This window comes from Cynoglossus semilaevis, chromosome 20, assembly GCF_000523025.1.
Source record: "Cynoglossus semilaevis isolate Cse_v1.0 chromosome 20, Cse_v1.0, whole genome shotgun sequence".
Lineage (NCBI taxonomy): Eukaryota > Metazoa > Chordata > Actinopteri > Pleuronectiformes > Cynoglossidae > Cynoglossus > Cynoglossus semilaevis.
In genome coordinates, this window is record NC_024326.1 from 3,209,416 (window position 1) to 3,234,886 (window position 25,471).

The 25,471-nt window shown below is 40.4% G+C and overlaps 1 protein-coding gene across 1 annotated transcript in view; it reads right to left on the reverse strand.

The window, feature by feature from the left end:
- Nucleotides 1-3,934: 3,934 nt before the first annotated feature.
- The window catches only part of LOC103396028 (glypican-1), a 52,699-nt gene continuing 31,162 nt past the window's right edge, over nucleotides 3,935-25,471 (reverse strand). Inside the window, exons 3-10 of the mRNA XM_008333951.3 lie at nucleotides 16,347-16,565; nucleotides 16,104-16,267; nucleotides 9,270-9,435; nucleotides 9,021-9,151; nucleotides 8,724-8,855; nucleotides 8,367-8,500; nucleotides 7,871-8,046; nucleotides 3,935-7,394 (exon numbers count right to left, since the gene is read on the reverse strand). Coding sequence (XP_008332173.1) covers nucleotides 7,189-7,394; nucleotides 7,871-8,046; nucleotides 8,367-8,500; nucleotides 8,724-8,855; nucleotides 9,021-9,151; nucleotides 9,270-9,435; nucleotides 16,104-16,267; nucleotides 16,347-16,565 — 1,328 coding nt within the window. The 3' untranslated portion in view covers nucleotides 3,935-7,188. The remainder of the gene's footprint in view (nucleotides 7,395-7,870; nucleotides 8,047-8,366; nucleotides 8,501-8,723; nucleotides 8,856-9,020; nucleotides 9,152-9,269; nucleotides 9,436-16,103; nucleotides 16,268-16,346; nucleotides 16,566-25,471) is intronic.

Sequence of the window (25,471 nt, forward strand, 5' to 3'; positions counted from 1 at the left end):
ACTGCTGTAATTGATCAGTTGGGGTCTGTTGGGGTACATAAATGTCAAAATGTAAAAACAGTAAGTGTACATAAAGCTTTTTTATATATATATTGAAAGGGTTAAAAAGGATTTGCCTTTTTTTAAGATTCTTTCTGAACTGCTGTCCCCTCAGACACATGAGACTCTAAAGGTCAAAGATCAGAGGTTATTATGTATTGTTTCTGGTTATATAATAGATGGACAAAGTCCCAGGGGTTTGCTTAAATGTCAGCAGGATTCATACAGCATTAGTAGGACTCTGTCCAAGCTGCAGGTAAAGTGTGTTGACACTGTTACACGTGTGTTAATTACAGTTTATGTATGTGGGTTTTTTTTCATTGTGTACACAGCCCGCTGGCAGAGCACTTTTCAGCACAGTGAAAAAACACCCAGCAGTGCAACGGTGATGTTTTTCTGTCTGGTGGGGCAACAGTGCCATCTGAACATCAAAAACGGAAATGCAACCTAAAGATGTGACTACTACTACTACTATTAGTATTAGTAGTCATAGTAATAGTAGCAAAAACAGCAGCAGCAGCAGCAGCAGTAGTAGTAGTTGTATTACGAAACTGATTCCACTAGATTGATTAAATGTTAAAACCATATAAATATAAAATTAAGTTGATTAGTTAAAATGTTTTTACTAATTAAATATAATGAAATATACACACTCATGCACACAGCATTACTAAAATGTAATACATATAAAGATATGTTTTGTTTTGTGGGGTTTATGTTAAATGTGCACAAGTCCAACAACCAGCCCTCGAGCCCAGGCTTCATTATTTATGGATGGATATGAGAAGGTTAACTTTGTGTTGATGATCTAGGGGTGTTAAAGAAATCTGTCCAACTCTAGGGTCATCTTTAAGTTTTCTTGTGAACGTTAATGCATCCACCATCAACGACCTCATGGAAACTCTTTAATTGGGAAATCAATTTCAATGAATTTAAATGTGGAAAGTAATTTGTTGTTTATCAAGTCATCAGCTCTTCCCCGCCGAGTATTAAAAAAAAACTTTTCCAAGACATCCAGTAGGAAGGATGCAGGCCTGGATTAGCTACTCTTTACAGCAACAAACTCTATACAGCAACAAACTGACCATAACAAGGATTATCATTTAGTACAAACCTTAAGACATCCAGTAGGCAAGACATGGCCAGGATGCAGCTTCATCCAGTTCAATTGTCTAATGTCTATTGGATTAAAAAAGTAACCAACATAATGACTCAAATATACCAGAGAAGGTAATACTGGGGTTTAATTGACTGCTCTTGGCACATTCAATAAACAACCCCACCAAAATCAGGACTACTGGGAAAAAATTTAAATAAAACTTATCTTTATAATGGTGCTCTCTGACACAGTCCAGTCAACATCTGCCAGAGGAAAAGAGGGAGAAAAAACAAAACTAAATGGAGCAGCCATTAGCATCAGTACCAGAGGTCTACATTAGTCCCTTTAAGTTATGATATTCAACTCACAGATTTTAAGACATTTTTAAATTAGTTGTAAAAATTACTTGCCTGGATTAGCTCCTCTTTAGCCATGTCCTCACCAGAATGTAGTGTCATGTTTCAGCTGCAGGTCCATTGGATTGAGGAGAGAGAGAGAGAAAAAAATCAAGTTCCCTGAATTCTTGCATGTGGAATTTTGTAATGAAACATTAAATCCAAGAGAACCTCAAGCCCACTGAGCACTTAAAGTCTCTTAAACCAGGATTGATCTTCTCTATACAACAACTGACCATAACAAGGATTATCATTTAGTACAAACCTTAAGACATCCAGTAGAAAGGCAGAAGGTCTGGATCATCTTAGCTGAGGTCAAGACCTGACCAAGATGCAGCTTCATCCAGTTCCACTGTCTATTGGATTAAAAAGTAGTCATCAATAAGTGTAGCCAACATAATGAATCAAATATACCAGAGAAGGAAATACTAGGGTTTAATTGAGTGATCTTGGCAGATCAATAAGCAACCCCCCAGTAAAGATTGTTTAAAACAACATCTGTGAGCTGAATAACATTTAAATATAACCGAACATATACATATATACATATACATACATATACATATACACACATATATACATACCAAGTAGGAAAGAGGCAGGCCTGGATTCTGTTGAGTGCAGTCCTGACCAGGATGTAGTATCTCCAAAATCCATTCTCTCAGGTCTATTGGCTGAAATCAATAAATAAATTAATAATAATAAAAATGTCTACAACAAAATGAATTGAAAAAGAAAAAAAATCAGATATACAAGAGAGGGACAAACCTATATTTTTGATGGTGACCTCGATGGGCCTGACGATAGCGGAAGGTGTGGAGGAACCATAATCATTCTTCTTGAAAAGGAAAGCTGAGCTTGACTCCACAGACCACTCACTTACGTCTTTTAGTTTCAGCAGACATCACACTATTAAAAGCAGTGTTGTTTCCAACTTTTGATGCATTAAAATAATGTATCCACTAGATGGCAGCATGTGCAAATACTGTGGCTAACCCAGATAATTTTGGTAACTTCTGGTCTTGACATTGATGTTAAAATGCTTGAGAGTTTGCTGCAATTTGTTCTTCTTCTCCTTGATTTGTTTAAACACATCTTAAGAAAATATACTATTTTTTTCCACTTTTTGAAAATATGCTCCTACACAGAAATCAATGTGTGAGTTCTAATATGTCACAACTGTTTTCAGTGTGCAAAAGTGCATTCCTAAACACACAATAGAGGCAAACCTGATCAAAACCTGAGGGCTGCAGCCAAGATCATAGCGAACATCACAATGTCAACCTGTCGACAGATTTTACAGATTCCAATTGATCTCAATTTGTTTCTTTCGTAATTTTTATTTATTTTTTAAATTTCTGTCTTATGTTTGACGAAGCAAGGAACAGTACGAGAACATCCTCCAGAACTAATATAAATAATAAATAATAAATTTTATGATGCAAACAACACTCAAGTGGATACAGAATGTACACTTGCATCCTGTTAATGTCATAAATTAAGGTGTTTTTTTCTTTTCTAAATTGCTTTAGAACTCTTTGACTTACCCCAGTACCGTTGTTTGGTCGAGACACATAACGTTGTCCACCTAAAAAGGATGAGCTGCAAGGCAGACAGACCAATGCCAACAACTCATTGTACTTCTGTGTCTGTAGGTGCTGTTTGGAAAATACAAAAACAATTAGTCACGGAAACATTGCTTAGCAACGTAATCAATTTTAACTACGTTTATATGTATAAAACAAGACAAAGAAAAAAAATCTGAATTCACCTGGTATGTTCCAACAGCATAAGGCCTTTGGCCAGGGCTGGCTTTTCACTGTTTCTCTGTCAATATTTCATTTAAAAGTTGTGTTAAGATGCAGTTGTTACAGCATTTAGATAAAGCTTATTTTAATTTATCAGAGTACAGCTTGTGTTTGCTTTCAATTCCCTGACAGGTGCTGGAGTAAAGAAGGTCAACCTTGGAGGACAAACTGTGTGTTTTGGTACTGTAGGTGTGAAAAGGCAGACAGGTTAGAGCTTTAATTTAAATAATTTAAAGTCATTCCAATTTTTGTCCTTTTCCAATTTTGTGTCTACCCCTGTCCATGGTTCTCGCTATATTTCTTTTTCCTGCGGGACTGTGGTCATGTTTACCTTCATATAACCATCTCGAGTAAAGATCATTTTATTGTCTGCTCACAGAAACATGACAAAGCACTTAAGAGCGCTCTGCACATGTGCGTGTTATTCCAGTGTGGCACCGTCAGATGGCAGCCGTCACCTGTGACATCATCAGTGAACAAAGTAGCCCCACTTTTCTTAAGATACCACTGAACACTGGTGTATGACTGGGAACTTCATTTCCCATCAGACAAAAGACAACACAAAAAGCTATCAAAGAAAAAGGAAACACACGTTTGAAAATCTTACAATGTTTATAATTGACACAAGATTTCAGGTACAACAGCAAATGAGACATTTGTATTTTTCAAAACCTCTTTCTGGCATCTACCCTCCACTGCAGCACTAATTATCCATAGATTTCTGATAACCACAAAACTATGTCAATAAAACAAGACAAATTAAAATTATTATTATTCTTTTCCCTATACATTGGCACCTTCCAGAAATGCCTGCCATACTCCACCTGGTGTAGAATGACGTGGTTAAAGGTTTGATAATCAGCTTAGCAGTCGGAAACTCGAGCTGCTGATGTGAGATCAGTGCTCTGAATGGGCTCCTTTTTTACTGCTTCCCTTCACACTTGGGCTCTCTGAAGTAAAAAAAAAAACATTCCCTGCCCAGCTGAGGAGTCGACATCTCGCTGGACCATGTGTATCTGCACAATCACATCGCTGCTCAATAGCCATTTCTGGAAGGTGTTCGTTGACCATCTTGTGATGTCTTTGTGCTGACAATGCCATTCATTGGCCTCATAAAAGTGCTGGTTTTATTAAAAAAAAAGGGAGGAGGACTTTGAGAAACAGAGTAATGACATCAAAAGGTGATGGAATAGAGGAGGTGGGAGTGGGCGAGGGGGGTTGTGCAAATTTCAGCTGATGACATTGTGAGGAGAGTCACTGAAACCGAAGCCTGAGTCCAAAGTTGTCATAGAATTGGAATGTCACCATCAGTTGAAGTCATTATTTTTTTTTAACTGGGGCATATTTTTTCATTTTCAAATTTCACATTCACATTTCATTTATAATGGGAATATTCTGAAGGGTGTTTAGGAAAGGACCCACACATTTTAATTCTCCTCTGTTAAAGCCATTAAAGTATGTGGCTTTTTTTTTAGTCGTAATTTTGACCCCAACCTTATACAAAAGTGTCAAAGGCAGTCATAGGCAGATTTTTTTTTTTTAAACCGGGGAGACTAACAGGAAAACACGCACACTTATAAACACACATCCAAACCAAGCATTCGTCACCGAAGCATTTCAAAAACAGAAGGTACCGTTAATTTGTCAGTAAGCAACAATTTCTCCCAGTCATTTAGGATCTAATACATGGACTTCTACAAACTACCAGAGCCCCAAACTGGATCTGCAGTATTCTTAACTGTCAAGCTCATATGGATTTTTGTTAAAAGAAATTAATTTCAGTGGATTGTCCCAGTGTAGAACCGAAGCGATGATGTGCTTTTAAAAAGGCACATCCATTTGCTTCTTCACCCATTTCTCGGTCACATACAAAGCTGACAAGTACAGATAGGATCAATACAGATCGGGGGTTATTACGGTTGTCAGGGTGAAAAATGAGATGTATTAATCTCCCATTGCAGTCTGTTGTACGACACCAGAGCATTCAATGCAAGTCCAATACTTTTAATACATTTCATTTCTGCTGCGTCCAAACAGGGTAAATGTAAATGGCTGTGTATTCGTTCATCCCCACATTTGCTCCGTTATTTTAAGACGAGTGCACACAAACACGAAAAAAACATGTACGCACATGCAAGCACAGTCCCATTATCCTGCACACAGTTCAACAAAATAGGATCTCTGACCTCTCTTTGAATTAAAAACATGGAGGAGTGTTTCCTTCCAAACCTGCTTCTCATCCAACAGAAGCCTCACGCTATCTTTCCCGCGACATTCCCCGCTAAGGTTGACACGAAACAAAGTACTGTGTCATTGTCATGTAGCCTTGCCATCATGTAGAAGCACAAGGAAAGCTTTAAAGGTCAGAATAACCGACGAGGGGTGAGGAGGGTGTTCTGGACCGGCGGAGGCACTGATATAAAGAGAGCTGCAGATATAGTATCTGCCTGGCAAATATGAAAGCGAGTTGTAGCATACAGATGGCTGGATATTTTTGGATTTTGTTAAATGGCTGTTTTTGCTATAAACAACAGGTAAAACAGTACAAGTATTTACACTGGTGTCAATGTGAGGCCGAGAGTAGTCCACTTCAAAAATGTCCGATGTGTGTTTCTGGATCTATGACTAGCCCAAAACTAGAGACAGTGCTGGTTTATCACAGGGACGCTGGGCCTTTGCAGGGAGAAAAAAAATAATTCAGATTATTATGCTTTTCCTCTCCTGTGCACCTTAAAAGAATCATGGGAAATGAACACACTGCCTGACAGCTGTATTTTTGCTTCTGTATGATTTCATTTGTGTTACTCATTTCCAAAAAAAAATCCTTTGCTCGAGGGTGGGGTGAGTGAGGCGAAGGGCATTAAACCAACACCCTATTCCACATAACAGGGCTCTACAGTAGAGAGCTGCTGTCATCTGAGACCCAGGCCCAGCCTCGCATGTGTTTTGCTTCCACTCTCCTCTCGACTTGATCCTTCACTGCCAGCAGGGTTTTTGAAGGAGTGGGAGACCTAACTCGGCGGGGGGGGTGGAGGTGGGTGGGAATGAAGGACGAGCGCACGGACAGAGTGTTGAGTGGAGGGTCATGTTACGCCAACATTAGACGATCGTGTCGGTGTGAATGTGATCACGGCTGTTATTACAGCTTAGATGGCCAAAAAGGGCTGACGCAAGAGCGCTCTCATCCTCACTGTGGAATATTCTGAGAGCTTAATGCATTAAGAGATCTGGTCTGGGGTCTTCAAGCCCTGATTACACTGCAGTAGAAGTCATCTAAATTTTATTTCACTTAATGCTGCGGTTTGTGATCCTAGGGCTGATAAGGTCGCTGTCACTTTCTTTTGGAGTTAATAATAAATAAATAACCCTACTGAACACAAGTGCTAACCTAGTGTAAAACAGGTGGAATTGCTAATGTTATGTATCCGAGTGCCACTGCAAAGCCTCGTTTTCTCTCTCTGCATGGTGTCAACACCAACATGCTCTACTGGTAGAAATATAGTTTTACACGTCTTAGGTGCAGATATAATATCACAGAACCCACACACCAGAAATGAAACATACGATGATGCAAAAGACCAGCTCCAACTGTGTCATAATATAGCAAGAAGTAAAAGAAAGAGCAGGAAGAATTTATGAATGTTTTGTTCATTTTGCTCGACCACTGAACCAAGCAAAAAAACCCAAGACAAATCTGGTCCATCCACATGATTTGTTTTTGTTGTTTCACTAACATTTTCTTTGTTTTGGCAAAGTAACTACCCCAGTTAACTTCTTCTCACTCCCTCTTTTACCCTCCCCCACCCTGTGTCCCAAACTCAGTCCCAGTTAGTACATTCCCCTGCAATTATCGTCGGAGCAGTAAAATAAGCAGCGGAAGCAGGTAGACGGCCACGCAGGGCAGGCTGTGGCTGGCCGACGCTTTCACCTCCTTGTTTTCTGGAGGGTAGGGGTAGAGCACTGGGCGCTCGGTGATGGGGTCGACAAATTTAGGACTCCGAGAGCACATTTCCTCGGTGCACAAACCACTTCCTGAACCACTGACATCATCACCTGTAGACAGAGAGCAAGTCAGTGTCAGTGTCATGTAGAAACATGGCGTCATGACAATTCTGATGTATCGACACTAGCTCAGGGGAGTCCACACTTTTTTGGCTTGGGAGTTAATTCATATAAACATGCATTATATATTAATTATATGTTAGGATTCTGATTAGACCCATGTAGCTGTTTGGAAGAATATAATTAACTCTTTTACAGTATATAGCAGTGTTATTTAACCTTGGGATGATAACTTTAATGCAGCACTGTCTCCTATTATAAAAATGCATATTTCATTTTATATATATATATATATATTGAAATATGTATTTTCATTGCCCTCGTGTTTTAAAACATTAAAATTCAAAAATGCTGACTTGGCTATTTTGTGGACTACATGAAGCAAACTGGAGAATGTCTGGGATTATTTTTCGGAACAGTTTTACTGTGGTGTGTAATGATGATGATGACGCGACGGCGATACACACTTGTATCCTGAAAGTCCACATCCTGGCCGTTGTATGCGTTCTTCAGGCGGTGTGTCATGATTTTCAGCTGCATTATCTGCTGACGTATAGTCATGTCTGGCTTGGTGATGTCAATTTCCACCTCTGGGTTATTGATCTGACTGGCCAGACCGTCACCCATCACCTCAGGGAGATACCTAACGTGAGAGAAAACAGTGGTGACACGTTTGTAACACACACTCTTTACTTTTTTGATTTTTTTTCATCACCTTGTCAGACTGTGTCATAACAGCCGGCGTGGTAATGATGTGATAATGATATTCAGCATTACCTAATCTCCCAGGATACTTTTAAAACCGTTTAATAGAGACACAATCACATCACACTCAACAGCTGTGGGAAGTTACTGCACAAGTTGTGAGCTAAGTACAATATTATGGATAACAAGTCAAATGACAATAAAACATACTGAATTAAAATATTTTCTTTTTCGAAAATGATTTCTTTTATTTTTTACCTGGCACGACTTATCCCATTCCAGCATTTATCTTCAGCCCCTGTCCCAGTAGCTATTCTGTCACTGCAGAGCAGTTGTGGGAGAGAAACCCAGTAAGACTGCATCTCCCTCAGCCTCGACGTGACATCGGACACCTAAGGTCGACAAGAGCAGATTGTTTGGCTTTTAGTTTATTTTGCCTAAAGCAAAGCACGGTGACCAAACTCCATGTTATTCGTTCATCCACCTGACTATTAAGTTCAAAACTCACAACCTAACAGCATTCTGGGAAAATGTCAAATACAGCGTCCGTCATGAAGCATTTCAACAAGTGGAGAAACAGTGCAGTGGTGCATATACACAGAGTTAAATACTGACCAGTTTGTCTATTTTGCCTGAGGTGGATTCCAGCCTGTCCTCCACTGTAACCCTCCCTCTTTTCATGCTCTCATCGACCCCTGTGTTGCTGCTGGTTCCTCCCTCTCTGAGGCTGCCACATGCCTGGAACAACTGGAGAAAGAACAGAAGAAAGACATTGCAGTGAATTTGTATAAGATTACATTGTAATTTGGATTTAAAAAAACATCCATGCCAGTGATAAAGAATTGTCCTTTTTGGACCCCTTGGTTGACCAAGTGGGCTGAGTATTATTGCATTTAATCACTGTCTTCTGACCTTGCTGTTGATGGTCTGTATGTTCTCCATCATCGTTAGCATGGCTTCTGATATGCGGCTGGGAAGGGAGAGGATGACTCTCTCCACTCCAGACGCACCGGTGAAACGTTCAGCCACCTGTATCATCGTTTCTACAAAGACAGGATGTAGAGCAAACACCCAAAAAATAAAAATAAAAATAAAAACCAACTCTTTAATACAACATCTATACAGTAACTTGGCTTTGAGCACAACTTTTTTTCTGCCCACCTGCCAGATGCCTCCACTCAGTGTTGAGGTCAGCCTGGTTGGCCAGACAACCCTTCATGACGTTGCTGCAGTAGTTAGCACAAGGTCTGGCAGAGGCCATGCCGCGGCAGTGTGGACAATAAGTCATCTTCATCGTGGCCCGCATGCACTCCTGGTTCAGCTGCACCTGGAACAGGAGAAGGACAAATGTGAAGGCTTGACACTTGGATGAGAAATTGCTGTTTTATTAAGTATGTGACACATTCAAAAAACAGTTAGTTTGAACAGTTATAGTCATACTGTAGTTCAGTAAAAAGAAACAACACTGTAGGGGTGGAAAAATTGGATATGTACATGAGAAATAAGCTACATTAATGTATTGTATTATTTGTTACTCAGAAGATTGGACTACAGGGTAAGTCCATGTTAAACAATTCTAGGTGATGGAACCAACAGCATGTGAGTGGGTTAGAATGATGGAAATTGCTATTCCTTGCTCATGAAGTCTGAGTCCTTGCTCAAAGTTGCAACAGTGCTGCTAAAGATTGCACCCAACTCTTGTCAAATAACTCTCTGCTCAGTCATAATGCCTACTGCTCTTTTCCTGAATCACTGTGGTGAAAGAGCAGAGGAGACATGGGTTGAAGACATCCTCATTTGTAAAAGAAAAAAAAAAAAAGACATCTCTGTCGTATCTGCCTGAGCCGCCCTCACATGTTCTCAAAGCAGGTACTTGTTTGCTTGTGACATTCAGAGACTTTTTCTTTGGTCCAATTAAAAAGTGAGTCAAGTCAATTTACTTTCCTGAAATAAAGGCAAAGAGATTTGGGATTTTAAAAACCCACAGAATCCATTAGACACGCTGTATGTTGAACAAAACTTTTAGGTAGATTAAACTGAGACATAAGTGTCTCGCATCCTTCTGGGTCACAAATAGGTCACCTCCCCGTTGCAACCGGTTTCTTGTTAGCACTGGACCTTTAAAATTGAGCACAGTTTCCCCAGAAACCACTTTGGGAGGACTTTCTTTTTTGTTTCACATGGAATGAAAAGTCCCTGACAGTGAAGTAAGTATTCTGAGTCCTCCATTCTGTCCTTTCTGTCTCAATTCCTTTCTCAATCCCACAGGGTTGTTCCCCCCAGGAAAAGGCCTTGGTGCATGAAAAATGAAACTAGGTTAATACCAGTAAGCTCTGTTAGCAAGAGAGCGCAGTTCTGCATGCCAAACCTCTAGAAGTGTGCACATGTTTGTGAGAGAGAGCGAGAGAGGAGAGAAAGAGTGAGAGAGAAGGAGAGACACAGAGAGAGAAAAGTAATGAGTCCAACTATGCATACAAAGCTCCTCTAAGCTGACATCTGGGCCAGCCTGATGCTTTTCCTGGAACTGTTCTTCCAACACCAAAGTCACATTTAAAACTAGGTTCTAATAGATACAGCCTGTAAATATGGCAGCAGCAGAATCAGGTGGATAAAAACCAGCTCCACTCATCTGTTCTTTTTTCCCCCTAAAACTACATTTTCAGGACCATTTCTCTTATCCATAAAAATCACTCATGTACGACACTTTACCTTCATTTATAGCTTGTAATCCCTGTTGTACTTCACATTCGCACATTATGGGCTTTTCACCAGATGCTGTGTAAAAATCACCAGCTAAACAATCTTTGTTACTGATTCCTTCCTTGATTCTGTGGTTGTCGCACAAGTCTTTATAACAACAATTACAATATAATGGAATTAAATTTTACATTCAGCAGTCACGCTAACGGTCGTGTCTTTTATGTCGACATTGAAATGAATGGCTATATATATATAAGTGTATAAATAAAAAAAGCTATTAAAGGCATAACTAATGAAAATTACAAACACATTTGTTATGTAATAGGGATCATTCTAATTTAGTTATCATTGTCAGTAAGACACCAGGCAACTCAAAAAAACTAAAAAGTTATATAAGTGACACAGAACAGCAGTAACCGCATTCCTGGGATTAATCTCCAGTCATATGAGACATGAGTCAGTTCCCACTCTTGCCCTTCGCCTGTTTCCCTCCTTCCATGGTTATCCTACCACTCATTAGCCAAGGATGAGTCAGACAAATGAGAGAGCGAGAGAGAGAGGAGAGAGGGGAGTGAGGGGAGGGAGTGTCAATACAAGAGTAGAAAAGGCTTGGATGTAAGAAAGCCCGGGTGTTATTAAAAATGTTTTGGCTTTAACAACGGCTGTTGGCAGGAGATTTAAAAATTAACATGTCGTATGGAGAGACAGCCATTTATCCAGTGTCTAATAAATCACCCATACAGCGCTAACGGTGGGTTATCTGAGGTCACAGAAGAGACAACACACTGTGTGACTTCTCCCTGTTGGTAATTGGAGGTTGATGTTGACAACTTCCTCAGTAGAGCTCCAGGCACCAGGCACTGGCACTGGAGTAGACAGGGCTCTCAGAAGAGGTCCAGTAATAAAACACACTCCAGTGGCTCCAACAAAGCATCATTTCATTAACAATGTAATTTAATTTCCGGAAAAAAAAAAAGAAGTGTCATATAAGGGTCTTTACGAGATCTCCACTTCAGACCTCGTTCAAATATATTTCGGTATAGTTGTATAGTCGGCACAATTCTTCATCTTGTTCTACTTTCTGTCTTATTTGTGTAATTAGTGAGGATAAACGGATGACCTCCGCCCTTGTTTTACAGTGGATCGAGACTCCTCGTCTCCTGAGCGGGCTACAGTATGTGGTGTGTGGCCTACTTTTCCTACGCTGCCTTACTCAAGAGAATAAAAAAAGCCCGGAAGGAAACAGCAACTGGTGCAAACTAGAGGGACGCAGGAGAGGAATTAACACAATAGCAGACCGAGTATTTTTCATTTCTCATGGACAGTGTACAAATACCTTCTGTGCGTTTAGGTCATGTTTCCTTTAATGCTGTAGAACAAAAGGGACATCTGTGGACATTTTCCAGCATACATGCTTTTTAAAGCTCTCTATTTTTACTTGCACTTCAAATATATTTTTTTGTATGCTTTAAAAGGAGGTCAGAACTGGCGTTATAATTTAGAAGTGAAAATACGATACAGATACAGCACAGCCCTAGTTGTTCTGCTGGTATTATACACAGCTCAGAAATTGAAACTGGATGTAACAAGTAGGCCGCAAACCTCTACACTAAATATGCACAAAATACCAGTGCAACACAACATGAGCTGCTTTCTAATACAACAATCTATGTACCAATCTGTAAATATGAAAATGGTTAAATATAAGTACAATACTAAACCACCTTAACATCCGGTAATGTTAGCTGTAGACTTAGCGATTGAGTATCATAGTTGTGTTAACACAAGAAACAAGCAATACAAATGACTTATTTTATATGGTGTCAGAACCGAGGTCCACATTTTCTTTAATGTTGCATTGCATTTGTAATGACGTTTTGAGTAAACTGGGAAAACAACAGTCAAATGACCAGCTAGCGTTTACTTCAAATTAGAGATGGCTCGATGCGTTACTCAGCATTGGTATTGGTCCGACATTGGACACATTTTTAACAGTGACAAAATTAATTATACCCTGTCTGTTCTGATACTTAAGCCCAAATGCTCAACTTAACTTTTCATGCCGTAAACAGTGACACGCAATGCTGAAGGAGAAAACAAGGTATCAGGCTGATATATGTATCTGCAGACATTAATAATACATCCAATAGTAAATCCAAAATGTAACATAAAGCTGTTCACATCATGGAAAAGGTTAAATACAACGGTATTTGGCAGAGTACTCTGAAATAGCAACAGGCGCGATGGAGCAGAGTTAAGTGGGCACTCAGATAAAGACAGGAGATGATTCTGGAATCTGTCACAGACTTTTCTGTATCTTGTTCTCACAGGGTTTTTTTCTGTCTTACTGTTCTCAGCACAAGGCTGATTGTGTGCTGGTGAAGACAGGAACGCACCACTGTTAGTGGGACTGAGATTTAACAGATGGTTCAATGTACCTTATCAACCTTAACATGAATTATTCAGGGAAAATAAGACTCTCCGTAGACGCTGCTGCTATTTTCGATTTTGTCAAAACAGATTTTACTATTCAGTACAAATATTCACCCACTGACTTTGTTTTTTATTTTTCTGAGACCATCAGAGAATGTTACTGTACATACAGATGTTTGAATATTTTAGGGGGGGGACGTCAATTCTGGCAGCTAGGGTAAACAAGATAATAACTTGTGCAGCAATGACGGATCGATAACAGCAGCTTGATGTGGTGAAAAGCCGGAGAATATACCTCTGTAAGTCTCTGTAAGCTGTAAATCCACCACCTCTTAGCCGAAGACAGGAGATAACTTTATCTGGGAGATTAAACAGGCAATGCTTCTCTTCCATTGGACAGCTGTCTCTTCCTCACTCAGACTCAGGCTGAATTTTGGTGCAGTCTGTCCGCTGCTGACATCTCAGAATGAGGAGAAGGACAGTTTGACTGAGCGAACTCTTTTCTAGCCGAACAGCAAAGCAAAGCTGAAAAGTGACTGCAGCAGAAATTCCCTGGGACTGAAAAAGCCTCTAGCACAAGAAAGAGGAAAAACAAAAGTGCCCCCTAAAGAATCTAGGTCGACCGAGTGGCCGGGGACTGCTGTTTCAACTCACAGCAACTCCAGAAAGGTAGCCCTGCATTTTCTGTTTTTGTACAGTTAAACAGACTGAGCCTGGAAATTCCCTTCAGAAGAGACTGACCAAGTGGGCCCACGGAGTCTGTCCATACAAATACTGCATGTCACTTTAGACTTCAGATGAGTGTGTGTAAATAGGACAGAAAGCAGAAGCATGACCTCATTCAGTAAGCCTGGTGCTGTCCCTTACACACACACACTGCATTAGCTGGATGTTGTGTATTCACAGGGAGCCACACCGGGGACTTGTGCATCACTAATGGTAGAAAAATAATAGGATGATGAAACGTGTGCATTCTTGCACATTGAAGGCACCGCGGTGTGTATGCAAATGTTTGCATAAGGTAATGCTTCATTTAGCATCTCGCTGACACACTGCGGCTGTACAACAAGGGACGTATAGACAACAACAAGTCTCATTTTAAAGATGAAACGTACAATGTAAAGGCGTTGTGTTGCGATTTTGTAAACAGATATTTTTCATCTCTCGTCATTATGCAGAGCAGCTACAGATTGCGTGCACTCTTTCTCCGACCTGCATTCAAATGAAGAGATTGTAATCTCTTAATAAACAGTAGTTTTGTAATTTGTTTTCACTGGAACAAATGCTTCACCTCAAAGAGGCCAATCATTGCTGACAGTGATGTATGCTGCACTGCGGGCGATGCACAGACATGTTGGTGGAAGGAGTGGCAGGTAAATCTGTTTGATTGTGTTTTATATTTATTTTGTGTGTTTGCTGAAGAATTAAAGCAGATTAGTCACCTATAAAGCTCAATTAAAAATGTGAACAAATAGACCGCGCCTTCTTCCCTTAATCTCTCTGATCATTTTTCTGTCTGTGAAGAAATCCCTCTCTCAGCATATTTTATGGAATATTTTCCTCAGCCTGGACCACCTTCCTTTCAGGGCATTAAATAACTCCCCCAGTCCTGCTCCGATCTTGCACATTTTTCTGTTTTGTACACAGAGGGAATCGTTTCTGGTGGCAGATAAAAACTCTCCCTGCAGCCATGAAGATTTTTTTTCCAGCGTCAAACAGTAATTCAATGTTATTGCAGGGGCTGATGGCTGGAGCTGTGGGCAATGCTTCACAAAGGCCCGGGCTTCGCTTTAACAATGACCCGTCTTCGCTCTATGAACTCGCACCCACAAAAAGGTAAATCTACGAGAGCGAGAGTTTAGGGGTTCAAAGGGTGAAGACGGTAAACAAGTCTCTGCAAACGAAGGAGAGCAATGTCGAGACCCTGTCAGGGTAAGAATGTGTAAAGTATGGCTGCTCAGTAAATGGATGAGCTCTGCCAGAACAAAGTGACTTTTCTCTTTGTCAATAAGTCAAAGTCAAAGTAAATGTCTAATTTATTGTCAATTCTTCTTTAACCCAGATGACATAAAGAGGATGATGGGTTAACATAGACAGGAGGTGGTGTTGCTAACATATTTGTCCCCTATTTTGTGAATTATGACATATGTGAATACAACAGTCTAACACTGAAATGTAAGGAGTAATAGTAGTTACACTGTATCATGTTAAACCTTTTAGTTGTAATGCAATAATTTAATAAGGGCCCAGTTCTCCCCCCCCCTCTGCCCTGGGCCTGGGACAGCAGACCTGTTCACCCCCCCATCAGAGGCCAGGGGAGTGAGACTAAATCTATTTTTCTATCATGTCAGAAACTAACAACAGGTCGGATCACATGAGGCTGATAAAGAACTTCTTACAACATACAGTAAAACATTTTTTCCCTGCTCCCATTTGTTTAAAAAAAGAAACAACTTAGTGTTGAAGTACTGTATACACACAAGTCTGTACCTTCAAAAGTTTTCCTCCATCATCATGTCAGCTTGTTCTTCCCTTCTTGTGCAAATTGATCTTTTTTAGCTGATGTTACTTCCGTTCATTCAGCAGAAACACACTTATTTTGTGTAAAGAGCCGATATCTCCATTCCATAGACTGACAAGAGGCTGCTAACATTTGCATATAAATAACAAAGGAGCCTGCATTTGAAGTTTTTACTGACACCAGTGAATATGACACTAATGTATCAATCAGTGACATTTCCACATCGGAAGATAGTGGATCAAAAAGTTGACACTTCAACTAATCATTTTTAGGTTTTTAAATTTTTTTTATAATAAAACCAAATGCGCTACTATGCGTTATTTAACTTATGTATACAGTACCTGGGACAGCTTACGTACGACTTCCCCACTGACCAACAGTCCTTGCACAAAGGAGCGCGCTGCCACAAACGTCCGTGTGACCAGCATCTTCATGGCATGCGGCGTGTCTCCGAAGGGTCGCAGTGTTTCTATCTTCTTGGATACACACTCTAAGTAGTCCTCACCTGCGACCCACAATTCATCTATTAAAATGGAGATGTTCTAAAATATACATACAACGAATGTCATCTTTTCCATACGTACCTATGACATATTGTTGGTTTGTCAGGTGGAAGAGCTTCTCAAGCAGCCTGGCCCAGAAGTCGTTGAGCACTTCTTCTAGATTAACATTGGCGCCGCGATAGTACTGCCTCAGATCGATGTACAGGTCGGAGAAGATATGCGATGTCTGGTGGTATAACAAACCCCAAACTGTCGGGAACGTCTCCTGCAGGCTCAGTTCCGGCAACTCCATGAAGTAGCCTTAACACACAAATAGTTAAAGGTTTGAGCGGGCATAGTAAAGGCTAAAGCTTAATGTGTTTCAGCTAAATGTTGATTTAATTTTATTTTTTAGTAAGTCTTCTTTTAGTTATATTTAATTTTTTTATAGTTGATTTTCATCTTTATTTCCATGTTGTTCAAGGGCAAACACAACAATTGAATAATGTTTCAGTCAGACTGCAATGACTCCCTGGAGTGTTTTAAGTATATTAACAATATTTTCCAGGGGTGATGTCATCTGAAAAGGTCGAGAGCCACTGCTTTAGTACAGAAAGGAGTCTTGAGAAAATGCAGACACTGGTCTTTTATCATAAAGTGAATAAATCTGTGATTTTAGGAACATTTTGACAATCTTTAACTACCACATTTTCTGGCCAACCTTTAGACTCATAATCGGAAATAACAAAGTTTGTTCTGATGTAAGTGTTAAATCATGTATTGGCCTTTTGCTTGCTTTCAGCATTGTGTTTTTTTTTTCCATCACTGATTGAAGCCTCTATAGATAGGGAAGGGAGAGAATGGGAAGCTCCCTCATCTCCACAAGGTCACACTGCCCCTGAGCGGGCAATTTTTTTCCTTATTTACACAAAACACAAAATTGTCCAAATGTTGATAACAACAAAAACCAAAAAAACAACAAAAAAACACCACACCCCAGTGTTAAACGGTAGCAATACTTAGATGCATCTGACTATGATCCCAGCCCTTGGAGTTACACAACATGTTAATGTGCTGAGCACACCCTGACCCATCTGTGTGACATTATCTAAGCAGTGGCCTTGTTAAATGCTGCTTTCCCACTCATTAATAAACACCAACTGGTCCACTGCAGCGCTGTTGTTATTTGCTGCTCTCGGCTGACATTTTCACAGACTCCGTGCCAGAAAGGTCTACTCTCACTGGAGCCACTGATGTGAAAATGTGCCTACAGGAGTAAATGTTTACATCCACAAAATTCTCTATGGAGTGCGTTTACGTGCATTACCAGAAAAACAAGATGTAAGATCATTATTATATGATGTATCACCCTTGTTGTGCTAAGTGTAAACGATATTGAGAAATATCGTTTACCAGCCACCATTGGCTTGCCCTGGGATCAGGGATCAATAGAGCTGGATTCCACATGTATTAGAAAAAAATATCTGACTTGAAACCTAAACCTGAAATCCTACCAATATGTCAACATAGCTCAGCAGTCAACAGCCATTAAGCATGGACTCAGGCTTTTATGTTTTTCCAGGTTTTGTCAGGTGCAGTTCCAAACATACTGTACTGAAAAATATTACAATAAAATTATACAGGTTTATTTATTTATTTCTTGTTTACTAGTGTACATTTTGAGGTCTTGGGGGGTCCTGGGGTCAGTACAGGAACTTACTGGTCCACCCAGAGACAGATAAATAATAACACAGATTCATATATCATGGTTAAATATAAAAGTCAGAGTCACCTAAAGAAACCAGTGTACAAAGAGGAAAGAACACACAGATAAAAATCAGGTTCTATCGTGGATCGAACCAGTGACGTTCTGGCTGAAGGAGCAGAGAAGAAACCACTCTTCACCGTGTGGCTGCTCTTCAGGTTTGAGGTTTCTGCATCATTTCCTATTGTCTATCTACACCATTTGATTCCCTGAAAATTGTTGTTGTTGTTGTTTTTTTTTCCTCCACTAAATTCCCCTCAGTTCAGTACACCTCGTATTACTTTGAAACACAGCAAATAATAAAGTTGTCAGTGTGATGTTTACTGATATACGGGTTTGTGAGATACCTGAGAAACTACAGTCAAACCGACAGTTTTTCCAAGACACATTGTCATAGTTCACCACGATGGCTTCAGGATAACAATAACAAAGCAATTTCTTGGTGAAAAGGTTAATGGAAATATAATGAACACTGCCAAGATTTATTTTGACAGCGAATTATAAACTAATAAATTGTGTGTCCGTGTTTGTTTGGCTAAAACAGATTATAATGCTGAATGAAAACAAGGCATCGACCTGCAGAGCAGCTCTCTGCCAAGCGAGGGCGTTCACAAGGAGATCATGCATCGTTTCCGATCCGTCTCGTCAGTCGCAGTATCTGCAGGCACAGCGCTCAAGTGGACAAACGTCTGAGAGCGCTGCAAATCATAATCACACTTCTAAGAGTCAGCAAAACGGCAGATGTGCAGACTGGGAACTTCAAAGTGACAGCACATTTTCATACATTCACATGAGGCAAACTGATGGGTGTAGGGGGATGTGATGTAACAGGTACAGATTTGGCTTTTAATTTCCATTAGAATTTATTCCCCGCTGTGCACTTTCAGACACTGTCAAATGGCTCCTGTCTGGCTAAGTGAATTGTGCTCCAGCAAAAAATAGTTCAAAATGAGGCGATGAAGTGAAGGTGCTTCATCCTCAACAAAAAATACTTCAGAATCATAAAAATAATAATAATAAAAAACTTCATAATGTGGTTGGAGCATGATTTTCTTTTCCCAGTGCTCTGGCTTTACCATATTTGAAAGACGGCTCTTCAGCCAATGGCACCACGCTGTCCAGTTATCCTCTGCCCTTCAGCTGAAGTGAATAATGAGCATCATTATTATGACAAGGCCCCTGTGTGTGTGTGTGTGTGTGTGTGTGAGATGACCTTTCCTATTGCTCATCCATTTGTGACTCAATGACAAAGAGCCATGAGTTTAACCCCCTCCCTAACCCCTTCTGATTCGTACTCTCTCTCACAGTGCCTGATGTTCTTCATCTTCTCCTTCCCTGCCTCTGTCCTTCAGTGACTGCAGATTACTTACTGGTAAGAAATAGTTGGGCCCTTTATAAAAGTCTTCTTGTTGGTGTGTAAACCTACTGAGGAAACAGATGGTCATCTTATGTACAGGTATGATTTCTAACTAAATAAATGTAAGCTCGCTGCCTTGTTGTTAGTAGTAAATGCTCTTTTATCGCAGTTTTTAAGATTGCATACCTCTTGTTGTGGCTAGTCATTTTATTCCCATAATACTAGTGTTGTGATGGACCAGGGCCAAACGGTGGAGGGGCGGTAAGAGCTCTCGCTGTATGGGAAGTGATTGGTCATTTGTTTTTTAGATTATTCCCAAACCTATAACATCTCCCTGTAAATTCCCACCGTCTAATTAAAGTAAACTGTAATTGAAAACCACCTAAATTATGTACCGTGTTGAGTCAAATGCAGTGCTGCGTTGATTTTAAATGTAAGATTAATGGTTCAAACACAAACACACACACCCCACGCACACACTCTGGGGGCAAACGAAGACAAGCTTGTGTGTTAATGACTTTCTTCCTGCGGTGAGAGGGAAGTTAATGATTTCATTTGTAATCAGTCTGAGCTTCACATCCAGGCCACCTTGACATGTCACAGGTTTGTTTCAACTCTCTCCCGTCACGTCAAGTGCTCACGCAAACCCTCATATACGGTCAAATTCTAATGTGCCATTTTGTCCTCCTCCATACTCACAAAATCCTCCAGTGGTCAGGACACCTGTCTCCATCTCTTTCCTCTGTCTTCTCTATCAGCTAGTTGGTGACAAGTCCATCACTTTCTCTGGCTGATGCTAATCACTCTTCTCCTCATTCAGGTTCCATTAACCTTGGCTTGAGTCACGATGAAAAACTCTCTTTATTCACTGTAAAGCTCAAGCTTATGTTACAGCGAAGGTATATTACATTAAAAGGCCGTTTGAACAAAGATCTTCAGAGCTTCAGTTTTGTTAAAGCCAAACAGCTTTTCTTTTGCTAAAGAATTTCCATTTCCGAGGACATTACCTAAACTTCGAACCCTCGCCGATCCTAGACATTATAATAAAACAGAGCGACCTGTGTGAACCCTGCTCGTTGTTTAAACCTTTAAACAGATTTTTGAGTTTTGTACAAAATGTTTTTCTTGATGCGAGTTTCTCTCTGAATTCTTTTTATTTTTTTGTATTACTTTTCCCCATAATGTTTTCCTCCTGTGAATCTCTCTTTTGAGTTGATGTCAAATATCAGGTCAGAATCACGTCAGTATTTTCAGCTGTTAGAAACTCAGACATATTCTCAACCCCGTTGTCTGCACAGACGGTGAAACCTGCCTCGGCATTTAACCCACGCACAACAACGACTAATGCCAGCTGTTTCAATGGCTGCAGACAAATTTTTTTTTGTTTTTTTGTATGCCAAGTCCTTCATTTCTTATTTTCCATTTTGCTTATTTTAAGAACTTTCTTTGGTAAAACTGCACACTACTGTACTGTATATGAATTTATTTCCTCTGAGTGTTGCCGGTGTTAGAGATTCTTGCTGGCTGCACAATCTCCGCCGAGGATCATTAATTTATCCAAGAACAAATTCTCCTTGTAACTCATGTCACTGCCCGTGTTCGTCCATGTCTCTTGCCACTATATCATCCATCTGCTCTTGTTATGATACTTGTTAACACTGAGACATTACAACATCACCTAGTCTCTCCCTCACTCTGCAGTGACCTGGCAGGCATGTGGCCAAAAGGGACCACCCTAAAGAGCATGTCAGCCCACTGTTTTTTTTTCCTCCTCCAACTCAGCTGCCATGGAAACATGGAAACTGTATCTTTAGGTTGATTTGTTCTTACTAATAGTGTCATGGGCCACGTCAAGTTGTCTTGTGGGTTGTATATGGCCCATAGACAGGAAGTTCCTCACCCTGCAATAAAAGCCCAGACGTAGCAACCCGGTTGAGAAACATGACATATCAACTGAGTTTTGGCAGCGGCATTTTTTTTTTAAAAAAAGAGGAAAAGCAGACCTGATAGACACGACAGCTCTAATTCCAGTGTTCATTTGACAAGAGTGAATGATCATGTTAGTTAGACAGTTGTCTGGCAGACAGAGCAGAGCCGCGGTGAGCGAGTGCCAGGAGGACAAAAAAATGAAGGAAAACCAGGTGGCAGGCTGCACTGAAAATGAACCAAGAGAGCCCTTTGGAGACCATAGAAACTCTAAAATATTGTTTGTCTTTATTTTTTAAATTAGAACGTTTTAAGCTGCGTCTGGATCCAATCTACTCGGAAACAGCTCTCATCAGGTTTAATGGCCCGACGGTTGTCGTAGCATGTGGAAAATATTCATTAGCTGTTTGCTGCCATTAGGTAATTTGCCAGGAACAATGTGCATTTATGCAATTAAAGATGGAAAATACACATGTATGAAGCTTTAAATATAGTAAATGGAATGATACAAATATCATGCTAGTTGCTCAGTAAAAAGTACCTATTGGCCCAGGCAGTTAATGTATGTTTTAAACAAAATCAATATGGATGTTTTAAGGATATACACAAAACTATGCAAAAATAAACCATATAATCATCAACATACATTTATATAGGTATAGGAAGTATACAGTCACAGTGGTTTTTCTTTTACTTTCCTTAGCAAGTATCTGGTACCTGTCTGGTTTGACAAATTCACCACTGGGAAATAGACTGAGAGATGGCAGCTTAATCAATGCACAGCTGCGTTTAACACCCAGTCAAGAAAAATCAGAACAGAAGGTCAGAGTCAAAAAGGTTCAAAGACCAACTGGAAAAAAACATTTTTGAACATACAGTATACATCATCTGAGTCCAAACAATTCTGTTTCCTTCAGGTCAAGACCTGCTTCTCTGCCTCCTGTAGGAAAAAAACAAGGTACTAGAACTAGAAGACAGAAATTTCAAAAGATAATGTCACAGTTCTCAACGTCGGGGATGGGCCCCCAAGGGAGCACGCAGCTACTGCTAAAAGTAATTTCTACAAATAAGTGTTCAGACTCACTACTGTAACTCGTACATGACTGTGTGTTAGAGGAAATTCATAGCTGTGACATAACAAGGCTCCTGTAAGCATGCTCTACAAACTGTTAAACTCCAGTTTTGCACAAGCCCCTCCCCACTCCACTCCACCCCTCAGGCAACAAAACGTTTTGCTTGTTTATTAAATAATTCTCCCACCTGCATGAGAATAATGAATGAATGAACATCCCAGGCACAAACAAACACGGTCGTCCTGAGCCCCCCGAAAGCACAAATGACGATGTGAGAGCCATTAAACTGTTTATGTGTCAGCCTGACTCTCCATCAATTATGACGCTTATCACACACATACTGTGCCCCAGGAGCGCTGGAAGCCCCTTAGCCAGCATTTAGATGCTATTAAAAGGTCCCGTATATTAAACAAGCTGACACATCACATAATGCATGTCGTTTATCAACAGGCTCTCCGCGGACGCTTTTATTCCACTTTCTCTCTGTTTCTCCTCTGACATTCCCGAGGTTGGCATTACGCACCATTTACCCGGGCCTGTTTCTGTTTCTGTCCATCTGGTTCTCCTTTTCGACTGTTTCCTCCCAAACACCATACCATTCCTTACCCTCACTATCATTTTCTTGCCTTTTTTTTCACCCCCGCTCCTAAACTTACTTTCCACTGCTCGCCCCATCGATTCCGCATTCTTCTATCTGCTCTTCTCGGCCCTGCTGTCTTCCTCTTCCTACCGAGGCACTGTTGCTCCTGAAGTGAGTAATATGTTTCGGCGTAATTAGGTTGGTCTACTTCAGGTGGCTGCCAGGATAATTTACATGCAAATAAAGTGAACCAATCAAGGTTCACAGATGAAATAGATGTCATTGTATTTCGTGACTGTATGAGAGGTGACCCTTGGAGCAGGAAATTAACAGGTGGGTGGGAGGCTGATACCTGGCTTTTACACCAACCATCTCCATGTCCTCTTTCACAACATCCACAAATCTCCTCTGAGGTCTTTCTCCTCTCTTCTGGCAACTCATTGTCTGATATATTTACCATCTCTCCTCACCTTTCTAACTTACCCTCCAAATGTTAACTGCCACTCTGATCTGCTCATTATTAATTCTGTCCGTCCTGGTCACTCTCAGCCTCTTAACCTCTGCCACCACCATCTCAGCCTTTTATCTGTTAGACAGAGCTTTTATGAAAGACGATGAACAGAACAGAAGTGTAATCACTCTGTCACACTGTAGAAAACTTAGACTTTGACAGGAAACTGGGCTGAACTAATCACTCACTCTCTGTTAAAGAGACGCATTTGCGAAAAATTTCACAGGAGTTTTTTTCTGTCCCTCTCGAATCCCTGGGCCCCAGTTTAAGGTAAGTAAATTACAGCAAAGTGCTACTTTATTCTGACAGCACCGCAGACTCACATTCAACTTTAGTGCCTGTTTCCTGGACGTGATAGGGAACATTTAAACGTTCTTGATCTCATTCTCATGGATTGCTCCCCCCTTAGTCTATCTCCGTCGGTGGAGAGGGTGTTACTCAACAAGCCAGCTGGGAGATGTTTAGAGCTCCACTTAAATGGATAAATAACCCAGTCCTGCCTGGTCATCCAGAAATGAGTGTACCCATTAGTTATGCAGCCAAATGGCATTCCTCGGATCAGATTAATGCCCTATGATCTTTGATCGGCCTCTGGGCTGAAATGAGCCAGAACACACTGTGAGCAACAGGCCTGTGTTAATGAACAACGCGTGACAAAAAACATATTACGCCATCTGCAATAAGAACACAAAAATATATTTTGTATGAAGAAGGAGAAGTTAAAAAAGTGGAAAAATAGGACCAGGATTTACTGCACACCCAAAGATGATGCTTTTAAAATGGTTCAAAACCCATAAATACTGGCCGACGTACAGAGGTGAGTCACGGAACAAAAAATGTATTTATGCCGTGACAATCTGGGAAGTATATATATTTTTAATGGCTTAAGTCAGTGGTTCCAAACCTTTTTTGGCCTGTGACCCTATATTCACATCACCCATTTCTGGCGACCCCAGCGACCTTTCCTTTTTTTTTAGAATATTCTAGAAATAATGAATTCTGGAAAAAGAGGTCCTGCATCATCTCTGGCCACAGTGAAGATCTGATAAAAAGTACTACAGTACTTCATGTTCAGCGTCGGTCTGTCATGTCTTTTGTGTATTGTGTCACCTCGCCACAATAACAACTACTATAAACATATACAAAAACCACATTTCTAATCATATTTTATAATAGTAAAAGTATATATTTTAAAAAATAGAATAGTTAGTTTATTATAGTTTTCCAGTAAAAAAATCATACGCTCAACATTTCAGGGGAGCCCATTTGACTTCCAGGCAACCCAACATGGGGTCCCGACCCTAAGGTTGAAAAACACTGGCTTAAATTTTGTCACCTAACAACAATGTTTGTATTGTAATTCTAAATTAAATTAAAAGTTAGATCTTTTTACGATTTCTTGACATTTTTTGAGAAAAAAAAAATCACAGATCAGGACTTTACACTTGTCGGTGTCAAACCACAAGGTCATCAAGTGGACGTAAATAAGCAAACTCCAACACACAAACAGCTCCTGCATAGTCAGTGCATGGACTGTTCATTTCCTAGTCTTGCCAAAAGGCTCCAGACCACATGTCTAATCCTGACTCTGACCAGCTAACACCACAGTCTGTCCCCAATAAACAACTTAAGTCTAACTTTGAGAGGAGATTGGGAAATGAGAAAAGGACTCATTAAATTAGGCTTTGGTTCCTCTTATCCAATTGGATCACACGGTCAGAGGTAATACCAGTAAATTACCTTAATAAAGGAAAAGAGTAAACAGAGTCACAGTGACACACACACACACACACACACCAACACAGAGAGGATACAGATGCCAAAGCAATGATGGCATCGTTGGACCGAACACCACCTGCCTGGCTCAGGGCTTTCGTGCGTCGAACACACCCAGCTGTCATTCAGCTCCCTTTGGTGTGTGCACGCTGTGTCCTCGCTGTGTCCTCGCTGACCTCAGTACTTTGTTGTAACCCTGGTTCTCCTTTTGTTTACTCATTAAAACACTTTTCCTGGTT